The 14,933-nt window shown below is 38.8% G+C and overlaps 1 protein-coding gene across 1 annotated transcript in view; it reads left to right on the plus strand.

Annotated features, from left to right (window-relative positions):
- Nucleotides 1-14,933, plus strand: part of si:dkey-32e6.6 (extracellular matrix protein 2) — a 95,032-nt gene that overhangs the window by 42,918 nt on the left and 37,181 nt on the right. The window contains exon 8 of the mRNA XM_028813569.2: nt 5,230-5,369. Coding sequence (XP_028669402.1) covers nt 5,230-5,369 — 140 coding nt within the window. The remainder of the gene's footprint in view (nt 1-5,229; nt 5,370-14,933) is intronic.

Below are 14,933 nucleotides of genomic sequence, written 5' to 3' on the forward strand. Positions count from 1 at the left end.
CCTTCGTTCATTGTTTTCATCCGTACGGGCTCGGTTTTGTATTTGTAACCATTGAGCTCTTTGTTTTTGTAGCCGTGATTCCTTTGCGTGTGTTGTTTCAGAGGCGCGTTGTAGGCGTCTTCATTCATTGTTTTTATCCATACGGGCTCGTTTTTGTATTTCCGTTACTTGAGGTGTTTCGTTTCGGAGCCGTGAGTTCTTTGCTTCTGGTGTTTGTGAAGCGCGTTGTAGGAGCCTTCGTTTATTGTTTTTATCCATGGAGTCTCGTTTTTGTTTCTCTGTTACTGAATGACCGTTATGTGATTCAACCATGCCACACAGACTGCTGGCACAGTGGATTAGAGCAAATTTAGTTTACAGGTTGTGTTGTTTGAGCGCAACCCACTGACTCTGGGAAGCTGTGTATTTCCGTTACTTGAGGTGTTTCGTTTTGGAGCCGTGAGTTCTTTGCTTCTGGTGTTTGTGAAGCGCGTTGTAGGAGCCTCCGTTTATTGTTTTTATCCATGGGGTCTCGTTTTTGTTTCTCTGTTACTGAATGACCGTTATGTGATTCAAACATGCCACACAGACTGCTGGCACAGTGGATTAGAGCATATTTAGTTTACAGGTTGTGTTGTTTGGGCGCCACCTACTGACTCTGGGAAGCCGCTGCGTTTGACTCTGGGGCGCCACGGCGCAGTGCGCATGTGCTTCGGTGCGTCCGCCGTGCATAAAGTAAACTGTGGTTTAGTAATATAGATTATGTGGAGTCCATTGCAAGTAAGGGTGCTTAAGTATAATAATGATGTTGTTTATGCAATATCTCACTAAGCAAAGTGCCTGTTCTTAATAAGCTGTTTAGTACAGATAATCAATAATGCTTAAAATATTGTGTCCATTATCATCAAAGTAGTTAAAATTTCCACTACTTACGTTTTAGCTGAAATTTTCTGGAAAATGTTTTAATATGAGCAAAAAATGTACAGCGACAATGGATTTCATGGCAAATTAAAATGTTTTGCTCTCACATAGTCTAAATCAACTCAATTTAAATATTACACATTTCATGACATAGTGATTTCTGATACAGTATTTCATGCTATATAAATACATTTTTGAAAATGGCTTTTTTCATTGTCAACTAACTAACACACGGCCCCAGAGAACGGCCACAGAACAAACAAACACAGCAGGATTTGGCGCCCCGCCCAAAGTCAAACTGGAGAGAGTACGGATGCCGCACACGTCCACACTACACAGCATAGTGAAACCCGAGATGGTACGGAAGGCACAGGCATCACCGCCATATTGTGAGTGGCACTACTGCGGAGTGAAGTTAGGAATAATGTGCTGCTTGGGATTGTACAAACCGCTGAACGCTTTACACCAAATCCAACACACACGAGCCCACCTGGATAAGATCAATGAACGCAGGCGCCTACAACGTGCGTCTGAAACTGCGGAAGCAAAGTAGGCACGGGTTCAAAACGAACAAGCTCGACTGACGGATATATAACCACGAGCCCGCCTGGATAAACAATGCGCCCATAGCTGAGGACTAACGACACAGCCACACAGAAAAGAGGATTCTGCACTGCACCCCAGAGTCAAACGTAAGACACTACAGGGTCCGCAAAGGTCCACAAAGATAGTATGGAATATATAAGAGCACACCCATCAAAAAAAAAATCAATCGTGTAAAAGCACATAGTACACACAAATCATGTGTTCTCAGCGCATATAAAGCGTATAAGGACAATACGGAGAATAGAGACCCAATGGCATTGGAGAGAAAAAAAAGGCACGTAAGAGATTATGAAAGCAGTGGAATTTGAAAGGCTCAAACGAACGATAGCACGATACACATGCAGACAAAGGTACAGAATATGAAAGCGGTAAAATTCGAAAGTATTGTAGCGTCCCAGCCAGGTTGAGGGCTTTTTGGTTTTAAGTGACTGTTAGGTCTGATTGAGGGAAGGCGGAGTACAGCACGGAGGACTGATAGCGGGGTATTGATTTGATGCGGTAAGGGGGGGCGTTGGAGAGGGTGCTAGAAAGTTGTGTTTGGGGTTAGGAAGTCAGCGATTGTACAAGTAAAACTTTTGTGACACTTTATCATGTCAGTCACTACAGTTTCAAAGAAAAGATAGAAACGATTGCATTACCGCAAACAAAAGGTGATTAATCATCAGAACCAGGTTTAATTGAAAAAATACCGGGACAAATTGAGGTCTGAAAAAAAGAGTAGACAACAAAGTCTTTTTGCATTCGCATCATTCAATGGACAAAACGTGGATTTACACAATAATGGACCATATGCTATGAGAATCTGTGGTCCCACAACAGTTAAAGGAATGACAAGTTAAATTTCAAAGAGTACACAATTCGGTTGGGTGTATATTGATGATTTCGGAGAAGCGATGCAATTTTACCAGGCAAAGAGAAAGGTGATGTATATATTCCGCGAATAACATTACACTCAAAGGAGATCGTGATATGCCATTCGTAGTAAAATGTTTACAGTTTACTGTGAGAATAGCTTTTGCTATGACAATCAATAAATCACAGGGACAAACAGAAAAACTCGGATTATTTATTATAGAAACAGAAACAATATTCACTCACGGGCAGTTATACGTTGCATTGTCACAATGTGTCTCCAAACAATATTGTTTTTAATGAAGCTTTAAAGTAAAAGTGAAAATAATGAAATTGAAACAATTCCAAAAAAAAAAAATGTAAAAGTTGTATATCCAATTAACCAAACACAGGGGTTGGCGAGCGAAGCGAGCAGGGGGCAAAGCCCCCTAGTATTAGTCATCAAGCCAGTGCACAGAGTACTTTAGCGATTTGTTCATGCTCATTTCTAAGAAGGACTGGCGATTTTATTGTTGAGCTGTTACACTGCCTTATTGGTTTTAACATCTTCTTTTGCAACTTTATTCCCTAGTTTGTCCACCTAATTTTTTTCCTAGATAATCTATCTTTCTTCAACATCCCAAAGAGATGTATTTTATGTTAACTGGTAACTCTCCACTGACTTGCCATGTAGCATCCTATTTACAGTTATACTTCATTCTTGTACTACAATCGAGATGCTTTCTGGAACAGGCTTTAACTCCTAGCAATGCTGGATAAATGGAAGTTTGTTTGGGCCTTATTCTCAGTTCATCCATCTTTGAAACATTTATCCATATTTTGCATGCTTAGTTTATTCAAGTTGTTAGCTGTGTTTGGAATTCCAATCAGTCATAAAAAACAAATACTTGTCATAATGGAAGATCTCTCATCTAAAACTGAGGGCAACCTGGCTAGATAAGATAAGCAAAGAAGTTAAAACATGGGCATATGTGGTTGTGCAGTTGAACAAATAGATGTTTTAGGCTGGGAAAATATTTCTGTCAAAAAAAGGATGTATGTTTCATTATGAGGAATTATGTTGCAGTCAGCGGGCTGAAAAGATTGAAACCAAGCAAACTGTTAAAGATGGTAAGAAATTTTTGAGAATCAGTAGTATTCAGGGTAGCACAGCCATTCAAAACTGTGTATATAACACAAGATAATATGGCAGCAAACAAAGAAATCCCATACAGGAGGAAGAGAGGACAAACACCAATATCATAAAGTCAAGATTAGTGTGAGGGAGTAAGTAGCAACAGCAAACAAATCATTGAAATCAAATGTTTTTTTCACAGAGCTCATAGTACTTGGGTGTTGTATCGTGTTAGCCATTATAAATGTAGTGAGAAGTCAAGCAAAATGACACCTTTTATTGGCTAACTAAAAAGATTACAATATGCAACCTTTCAAGGCAACTCAAAGCTTGCATATTGTAATCTTTTTAGTTAGCCAATAAAAGGTGTCATTTTGCTTGACTTCTCACTGCAGAGCTCATAGAGAATACAATTCCAAAGAGCTTTACCCATTCACACACCCATTATATATTAATTTGGAACATAAGCACATCAAATTATTTGCTCGAAAAACAATCAGAGAGTGTGAGGCAACGACTGCGTTGGCAAATGTGTAATTTAATGTCCAATGACTTAGTCACTACACCAAGGATCTTGTCAAGAATGATCAAAGCCATGATTGCTGTCCATTGCTTTCATGACTTGATTCTGACTCAATATATAACAATTATTTGGCTTAATAAAAACAGTGGTCTGTTCTGCATCCATTCCATTTTTACTGTGTTTATCTGTTTTGCTTCAATATTTGTTGGTGACTCAGAACAAAGCAAGTTAAAGTTGTATTGTAAATGTGCATACTACAATGTAATTCTTACTTGTGTATCTCCTCAGAGATAGCATACAGTATTTACAAAATGCAGAATAAAACAGCATGCATGAAATGAAACATATACCATATATACAGTTATATACCATATATTCTATATGTAAGAGTACTAATGTATGTTAAGCTTACACAGCAAAGCAGCTGCAAGTTCTTTCCCAGTTGTGTATGCATGACACACACTTTTGATTCTGTAATTCACTTCAAATTCCTCAATGACCTGTTTGACAATTTGCACTTGTATAGTATACCCATCTCCTCAATTTGCTTAGCCATGTTTTGCAGTTGCAGGATCCAGCATGTCTTAATTCCCATTTTTTGTGTCTGTGTATGTGTCTGTTTTATGTTGCTTTGTTATTAATTTTACAGTTTCTGTTGACATCATAGTAACACCAATTTGTGTTTGTTTTTGTTTTTTTCTCAGGATGCCGTAGTTTTCTTTTTCATTAATTTTATGGTGGCACGGTCATTTTTTGTAGCAATGATGCCTGTTATTGGTTAAGTGGGTTTAACTTAATGCCACTATTTAAGATGGTGGCGCGAGTTTTGGTTTCACAACCAAACAACAAAGCCTCATATTTAGCACAATTAACAAAAACATTAGATCAGATTAGTGTTAGTATTTTGTTTTTTTGGTACTATAAATTTCACTCAACATTGTGGGGTTTTAACAATCATTTTTTTGTTTTTTTTTAATAACTGACCCCATCCTGCTTAACAACAAATCTCTTACCATGTCCAAGCACCTTGGTCTTAAGTTAACAGTCCATTTTTTAATTTACTCTCAGCTGTTTCAACCCATTGTGAACATTAGGCATTGCAGTGATTTCTCTGGCTGCAAGTAAACTTTACCTAATACTTTAGTATCACTGGAACCTTAAATATACATAGTCATAATGACATGTCACTTTTTTAAGTGAAATTAATATTGTAATTTATCTTTATTGGATGCAGGAGCTGCACATGGAAGAAAATTTAATTGAAGATATTCAGGAGGGCATTCTCAATAAGACCCTGAATCTCGTTGTGCTGGTGCTAAGTAATAATCACATTCAGGAGAATCGCATAGCTCCACATGCTTGGTTCCACCTCTCGTGAGTAGTCTCTTAATTTTTATGACATTTAAAACTTCCACAGAAATGTGGTGGAAAAAATAATGGCAATCATGTCAAATTCCCAGAAAATACCATATATACACATGTTTCTGGATATGGCAATAATGTTTTTGTAATAATCATATTTCATTATAATAATAATAATTAGTTTACATTTTTGTGCTTAGCTGCTGTATCATTTATTTTAGTGCGCAGATTCAGGGATTTCTGTAACTTTTCTGTCCCTAATATTTTTGCAGCTGAAATGCCAGCTAGTACCCTTGCCAGCCTTGTTGCTGATCTATGGTACAGCACACTAGTTCATAGTCCTTTTAAAATTTGTAAAGTTTTGGCAATTGTTTTGCTAATCCCTGTTTGTGATAAATTTCCCCAAATTTGTGTCCTGAACATGGTCCATTGTAATCCCAATTTGAAACCACATCAATTTCTTTTTCAATGGCCAAATCATTTACTTAAGTGTAAAATTTCACATTGTGCCCAACAATATCCTGACTGCATCTTGTGCGGTTCTCTTATAGAAACACTTTTCTAAATGAACAGTCAGCATTGTGAATAATCCATTATACAATAGCCATAAAAGGGAGTATTGCTACACATTATTCCATTGTAACAGTAGAACCTCTACAATATTTGAAACTGATACTCTCAGTGTTTAAAAAAAAAAAATACTGTAAATTGCATAAGATTCAGACATAAAAACCATATCGAATTTTTTCTGTAACAATAGGCCTTTTAGATCAGCATAACTATTATCTCATGTGTACCATAACATTTAAAAAGAGAATAATACTATTACATTATCTACATTCAATAACATAGACAACAGTAGAAGACACAAATGACGCCCAGGTTTGGAGAAAAGCCTAAGTTGTGGTATCTCTTGTGGTCTGCAGGGGGCGCACCAGCTCCCCAAAACTGACACAAACAGTCACAGACACAAGTTCTTTCACACTCATGGCTTTTTTTCTGGGGGAAACTGTTTCGGTTTCCACCAGCCAGAACATTACAATGCACCTGCCTCTCTGCTTCCTCCTCCACTCCTCCTCCAGCAAGCTTTGTCCCTCTTCCTTTCGACTCTGGCTGTTGGAGCAGCAGCAGCGGGCTTCTTTTACCCTGCACCTGGGAGAGCTTCTGGTGGTGCATTAACTTGGTCTGGAAGGATTTCCAGGTGAGGTGGAAGCCCGACAATCCCTGTGGCACCCCAGGAACCCAACAGGGCTGAGCATTCAAACCCCAGACACAACTGCACAAACACATGTCCTGGTATAATAAAAAGGTTTATTTTCATAAATATCTTTTGAACAGGCTTAAACAGTAGAATAAACACAACACAATTTTTCTCCTCCACACTTCACAGTCAAGCTGTAGCTGCGTCTTTTCGAGGTACACAAAGTCGAGCAGCTGTTGGCAAGGCAGGATCCAGCATGAGTCAAATGAATAAAAAAAGAATATTTCTCAGTCAAGTAAAGTTCGTTTTAAAAAGGTTTAGTGAACATTCAAAGCAAAGACAAAAAAGAAAAAAAGTTTCTTCTACAAGCTTAGCTTTTTTCTTGTTAAACTTTTTATACTTAAAGATTGTGTTATTTCTATATGGAAAACTTTAATTTGCTTTACTTAATATATTCAGTACATTCTAGGCATATGGCCCATTCAATATGGTGAATACATTCAATATGGTTTAAAACTGTTTTCCTTCCATGTCTTATGAAATGCAAGGCAGATCATGAACTGGGAGTAATCGTTAGTCAGAAGGACAAGAAATAATTATAATATTCTATTTATAGGTTAGCTTTTGGTGGTTATTAATAGAACCTCCCATTGACTATGCACTAATATATAGGCAAACATTTTAACATAACTAAAAAAATATTTCTGTCAATTTAACTTTAATTAACTAATGGCTCTTACATGAGCTTTGTCCATTCTCTGCACTGAATTCCAGTTCGCCTGGATGAAGTGAAGTGGTCTCTTTTTTTCTTGGACCCAGGAGTACTTCTGGTGCTAGGTCACAGCCCGTTGGAAGCAATTACAGGTCAAATAGAAGCACAACAAAGTAGGTATCATTAATCCTGTCAGCTTTACATAGTGAGTGGGGAGCCACTTCATCCACCACAAATGTGCAGCATCCACCTAGATGATGCAAGAGTAGCCATTTTGTGCCGGTATGCTCACCACGCATTAGCTGTTAGGTGGTGAAGGGGGAGAGACAGAGGATGATTAAGGGGTCAGGATAACAAGAGTGTAATATGCAATTTAGTCAGGGCATCGGGATAAACCCTACTCTTTATGAAGAATGCCTAGGGATCTTTTATAACCACTGTGAATCAGGACCTCGATTTCACATCCCATCCCGAAGGACAATGATATTTTTACAGCACTGTGTCCCTGTGACTGCACTGGGGCATTGGGATCCACATTTAGATGACAGGATAAGCACCCCCTGCTGACCTCACCAACACCTCTTTCAACAGCACCCAAGCTTTCCCTGATTGTTCTCCCATCCAAATATTGGCAGGCCTTAGTTTCAGGTGGATTACCTGTTCTGAAGTGCATGTGGTATGACAGGGATGGGGGTCCATCCCAGCAGGGACACAAGTCCCTCCATACCTTCCAATACATTGTACACGAAGAATGAATTTAGCTGACCCATAACTTATTGTGTGCTATTTCCCCACTCTGATTCTCTTTGATTCTCCATTAAGATTCACACCACAGTTGCCAAGTACCTGCCAAATAATACAAGAGTACACAACATGTGTTTCGCCCTTATTGGGGCTCACTAGGTGTACGCACTTTTGCATGTTTTAGGAAAAAAATCGAACCTCGGACGTCAGCGCTAGAGGCGAAGCCCCTAACATTGCGCCACGGCGTGTGGTTCGTTTATTTGACAGTATGTAGATCGGTAATTACATTCACAGCATTCGTAGTCTGAATCACAATCTGATTGTATGGGTGGTTACCTACCAGGTAACGCTTGTGATTGGTCAGCAAGTCGGCTAACATCCGCCACGGTGCCCTCCTCAGTTGCGAGAAGCAGATCATAGAATAGTTGAAATTATAATCAGATTGTGATTCAGACTACGAATGCTGTGAATGTAATTACCGATCTACATACTGTCAAATAAACGAACCACATGCCGTGGCGCAATGTTAGGGGCTTCGCCTCTAGCGTTGACGTCCGAGGTTCGATTCCCGAGTGGGAGTGCAGTGAGTGTGTACGCCTGATGAGCCCAGAATTAGGGCGAAACACGTGTCGCGTACTCTTTGCATTATTTGACAGTAAACTATTTCAACTATATATATATATATATATATATATATATATATATATATATACTGCTCAAAAAATTAGAGGAACACTGTATAGTATCAAGTCAGTGAAACTTCTGAGATATTGATCTGTTCAGTTAAGTAGCAGAGGGGGTTGTTAATCAGTTTCAGCTGCTTTGGTGTTAATGAAATTAACCACAAGTGCACTAGAGGATCAGGAACAGTGAGACGACTACCAAAACAGGAATGGTGTAACAGGTGGGGGGCACTGACATTTTTCCCTCCTCTTTTCTGACTGTTTTTTTCACTAGTTTTGCTTTTGGCTACAGTCAGTATCACTACTGGTAGCATGAGGCGATACCTGGACCCTACAGAGGTTGCAAAGGTAGTCCAACTTCTCCAGAATGGCACATCAATACGTGCCATTGCCAGAAGGTTTGCTGTGTATTCCAGCACAGTTTCAAGGGCATGGAGGAGATTCCAGGAGACAGGCATTGCTCTAGTAGAGCTGGATAGGGCTGTAGAAAGTCCTTAACCCATCAGCAGGACCGGTATCTGCTCCTTTGGGCAATGAAAAACAGGATGAGCACTGCCAGAGCCCTACAAAATGACCTCCAGCAGGCCACTGGTGTGAATGTCTCTGACCAAACAATCAGAAACAGACTCCATGAGGGTGGCCTGAGGGCCTGATGTCCTCTAGTGAGCCCTGTGCTCACTGCCCGGCATCATGGAGCTTGATTGGCATTTGACATAGAATACCAGAATTGGCAGGTCCACTACTGGCGCCGTGTGCTTTTCACAGATGAGAGCCGGTTCACCCTGAGCACATGTGACAGATGTGAAAGGGCCTGGAGAAGCCACGGAGAATGTTATGCTGCCTGTAACATCGTTCAGTATGATCGGTTTGGTGGTGGGTCAGTGATGGTCTGGGGAGGCATATCCATGGGGAGACACACAGACCTCTACAGGCTAGACAATGGCACCTTGACTGCCATTAGGTATCAGGAAGAAATCCTTGGACCCATTGTCAGACCCTATGCTGGTGCAGTGGGTCCTGGGTTCCTCCTGGTGCACAATAATGCCCGGCCTCATGTGGCAAGAGTATGCATTCAGTCCCTGGAGGATGAAGAAATTGATACCAGTGACTGGCACCCATGCTTGCCTGACCTAAATCCAATAAAAAACCTCTTGGACACTATGTTTCGGCCCATCCGACGCCACCAGGTTGCACCTCAGACTGTCCAGGAGCTCAGTGATTCCCTGGTCCAGATCTGGGAGGAGATCCCCCAGGACACCATCTGTCGTCTCATTAGGAGCATACCCCGACATTGTCAGACATGCATACAAGCACGTGGGGGCCAAACAAACTACTGAGAACGATTTTGAGTTGCTGCAATGAAATTTTGGCAAAATGGACTAGCCTGCCACATCATTTTTTCACTTTGATTTTCAGGGCATCTTTGAATTCAGCCATCTGTAGGTTGATAATTTTCATTTCCATCAAACAATGTGCATCCTTTCATCCTAACACATTACCCAGTACATATCAATATAGATATCCAGCATGATTTTTTTTCCCATTGAGATATGATGTGTTTTCAAAGTGTTCCTTTAATTTTTTGAGCAGTTTATATATACATCAATCAGACACAACCTTAAACCCACTGAGTGGTGAAGTTAATAACATTGATTATCTTAGTACAATGGCATATGTGAAGGGGTGGGATAGATTAGGCAGAAAGTGAACTGTCAGGTCTTGGATTTGTTTGAGGAAAAAAAATAGCCAAGCGTAAAGATCTGAGCAACTTTGAAAAGGGCCAAATTGTGATGGCTAGACCACTGGTTCAGAGCATTTCCAAAATAGTAAGACGTGTGGGGTGTTTCCATTATGCAGTGGGTAATACAAGAGTGTTTGACATCCAAGGCTTATTGATCTGCATGGGCACCAAAGGCTAGCCTGTTTGGTCTGATCCGACAGTAACACAAACAGATGAAAAACTTAATGCTTACTTGGTGCCAGAACACTCAGTGCATCGCAGCTCGCTGCTTATGGGGCTGCATAGTTGCAGACTAATCAGAGTACCCATGCTAACCCCTGTCCACCGCCTAAAGTTCCTATAATAGCATCAGAACTGGAGGAATGGAAGAAGGTGCCGTGGTCCATTGAGTCACATTTTCTTTTAGATCATATGGAAGGCTGGATTTGTGTGTGTCATTTATGGAAAGAAGGCAAGCTGACGGAGGCAGTGTGATGCCCTGGGCAATGTTCTGCTGGAAAACCTTTTACCCTGACATTCACGCGGATATTACTTTAACACATAGCAACTACCTAAAGATTATTGCAGACCTCATACACCACTTCATGGCAACAGTATTCCCTGATGACAGTGACTTCAATTCAGTAGGATAAAGCGCCCTGCAATGCTGCAGAAATTGTTCAGGAGTGTTTTATGTACATTACAAAAAGACCAAGGTGTCAACTCAGCCACCAAATTCCCCAGACCTCAATCTGATTGAGCGTCTGTGGGATATGATTAAAAAACAATTCCGATCCATGGAGGCCCCATGTCACAAGTCATAAGGCTTAAAGGATCTGCTGCTATTGTCTTAGTGCCAGATACTGCAAGAGGTCTTGTGGAGTCCATGCCTTGACAGGTCAGATCTATTTTGCGGCATGAGTGAGACCTACACAATATTAGACAGGTCGTTTTACTGTTGTGGCTGATCGGTGTGTGTGTGTACTATACGTATATGTACAGTATGTCTGATAAATAAGCTCACATGTGCATATGAGACATATGGAAAATTATTACTTTTTAAACAGTTAAAAAAATATGTTATACTACAAAAAACTTCAAAATAACAAGCAACAAAACTTAGATACTGGTAGAACAAAACAGGTTCACATGAAAAATTAATATATATTATAGAGAAAAAAGAAATAGAAAACTTTAACTGCCTACTTTCATAGGGCTTGATGCTTATAGAAAAGCTAATGAGATTCATCTCACAACAATGTACCTTACCAGTTTAAAGTGAATCTTGTGGAAAAAAAAGATAAATAAAGATAAACATTTCTTAGAAAATAAGAATGGCTTAATGTAAAATAATTAGCTAATGACCTGTCCAGGGCTTACCTATTAAAACATCAGGAGAGCAACTGATAAACTACAATATAAGCAAGGAATGATGGGAAAGGATAATTCAAAGAAATCACGACAGGTCACGTGTCTCGATTAATCCAGTCATATGCAACGAGTTTAAAGATTCAATAAACTTCTTTGCATGATCTCAATGGACAGGCAGATCATAGGTCATCTTTGGGAGGTATCCTGGCATGACAGAATTCTGTGTCCCATCTGTTAATGATGACTGGTACTACTACATGTTAACTAGGCTAGAATGAATCGGCATATTTTTCTTCAGTATTAAAAATTCAATGATAGCATGATTCTTAGTAGGGTTTTCCCTATTGATGTTGACTTAGTTATGAAACAATAAACATCTCTCTCTCTCTCTCTATATATATATATATATATATATATATATATAAAAAAAATCCAAAGTCTGTATGTCTGTCCGCTTTTCATGAGAGAACTATTTAACAGATTTGGATTGGTTTTTTTTTTCTATAATTTGCTTGAACATTCCGGTTAATTTTGCAACTTCTCTCATTGTGCCAAGTATTATAGTTCACTTTCAGGAGCGATTTATTCACACTAATCCGAGACAAAGGCATTCTGAGGGGAAGGAGAAGCGTGACGTTAGGAGTGGGGAGCCAGACGGGGCCCTCCTCACTCACGCGCCAGCCTCCATTCAAATCGCTCTACCTCTAGCCACGTTTTGGAGTGGACCTTGCCTCCACTTAGCTAGTGATACCTGTTTGTTTATTGATTTTTAAAGTCTGTCCTGTTTCACTACTATGCGGGCAGAGCCACGAGGGATGGCTAGTACACCGTAAATCCAAACGTTAGAAACATGATATTCACATGTCACTGGAAAAAAAAAAAAAAAAAATATATATATATATATATATATATATATATATATGAAAGAAGTCTAATCCTTAGCCTCTTACAAAATCAGTGGCATAGAAATACACTTTTCACAATTAGGAAAAAAACTTCTTGATCCAGTCGTAAATAAACTGGAAATGTGTTTTTTGCGTTCATTAATTCTATCCATCCATCCATCCATCCATCAATCATCCAACCTGCTATATCCTAACTACAGGGTCACGGGGATCTGCTGGAGCCAATCCCAGCCAATACACATATTCTTAAATTAATTTATTACATAACATGTGAACACTAATTTTAAAATTACTTTTGTGGATTTAGTTACTCCTTCCAAATTCAATAGCAGTAAAGAATGGTAGAATTGTGAAAGTGTAGTTGTGCTTTTTAGAGTTGCTTTAAAGGAATTTTGTAGTAGATTTCAACTTTGAGAGAACTGAAACTGAGCACCAGTCTAAGCTTTCATAATTTAGAATTAGTAGAAATGTAAACATGCATATGCCTTTGACTAATGTGCTATTTCAGACAGGATAAAAAACAATCTGAGGTTATGGCAGTAAGTATGAGTTATAAATTCCAATTTACTTGTGTCTGCCACATTTAAGCAGGAACCTAGCGGTATTTATTTCATTTACTTGAACAGGTCTTTGTGCACATAGCAGTGACTTTCAAACCCACACTCTGTATAGTCAGTATCTCCACTAACATATAACCATATATAGAAATGTCCTTTGTGTGTTTTATTTTCAGCCCAGAAGCCTGTATTTAGGGCTAAATTGGTCACCAAAAACTGAGAAAATGTGCAATTAAGAGGTTAAGTTACATAGTGCTTGTGTCCAATGCAAAACACCATGTCAGCATAAACTGACTCTGAGAACAAAGAGACTTCTGAAAGAAAGTGATGCTCAAGCAAGTTTCTGTGTTATTAGGGTAACCTCTACGTAGTTACAAAACATTTTGTACTTTATAAACCATTTGCTGGACTTTTCCACATGTAAAGTTAGCTGCAGGTATGCAGAAATGTAGGTTAGAATATGAAAATATACTCTACAGTATGCCCATGTGTAAAGTTTGAGGCAGGATGGTGACATTCAATGTATTTGGGCTGATCAAATTAACTTTCTGACCTAATATCCTGTTAACTGAAAGAAAGTCTACTTACTTTGTTTTTTCTGTTTTGCTGTTCTAGATTTATAACTTTGAAAATGTTAATGTTGCTGTCATTTCATGAAAGGTTCATTGTGTAAAGTTACAATTGTAGTGTTACCAGCTCTAGTCAGAACTAATTTATATGAGCTTAAAATTCAAATGCAAATTAAGGTTCACTTATACTTTTCTAGGGTAGAAAATATTTTGATGCTGCAGCTATATAGAAATTAACCCTGTGTTTATCAAAATTATATATTGGTACCTTGACCCATCACAAAAAATATTCTTAGTTCTTTGGTTTTTTACAATTTTTGAGTCTCAGTTCCGTAAGCAAGAATTTGATCCCATGTATAAATTAATAATTGCACAAAACCCTTCAGAATTTACCAGGTGAGTAATACATTTTCTAAACAGGTACACATCTATGTGAATATTAAAATATTTACTCAGGTAAAATGCTGACAAATTCATTTATGAACAATGAATATTGCCCAGGTGGGCTGTACTAATCTGTAAATTAGTACAGTACTATCATTGTACTGAATTCTGTTTTAATTAATACTAAAACACCGCATCACCTTATCCAGAAGTAATGCACTTTGAAGTATTTAAATTTGTCATCAAGCATTTCTTTGGTCATTTAATTAACAACTTCAGAATTACTACATTTAAAAAAACAGTTATTTCATCTTGCTCTTCCTTTACTGGCTGTGGTGCAGAGTTTCCTGCTAGAGAACCACTCAGTGCAATCTCATAGTCTGTAAGTTTTGAACCAGATGGGAGCACTCTTTCTTCTCTTCTGCTCTAGTTGACATTTGCTATCCAAATTATATTTCATATAGTCATAGGAACAAAATCATCCAACTTCTATATTAAGAGGAAGTAGACTTGGATCATTGTGACGTACTTATTCTACAGGAAACTGTGCTTACTGAATCAGTAAATCTGGATGCATTAAGCCAGAATTGGTGGTGGTGCTCTAGGTATAACAGTTTCATGAGAGAAAAAAGGAGTTTAAGAAAACTATGATTGGGTGTTACAAGAGGGTAAAACATCACAGTACAAGATGCAGAATTAGCCAAGATTCAGTATTATCAATAATGAAGAG

Source organism: Erpetoichthys calabaricus, chromosome 11 (genome assembly GCF_900747795.2).
Source record: "Erpetoichthys calabaricus chromosome 11, fErpCal1.3, whole genome shotgun sequence".
Classification (NCBI taxonomy): domain Eukaryota; kingdom Metazoa; phylum Chordata; class Cladistia; order Polypteriformes; family Polypteridae; genus Erpetoichthys; species Erpetoichthys calabaricus.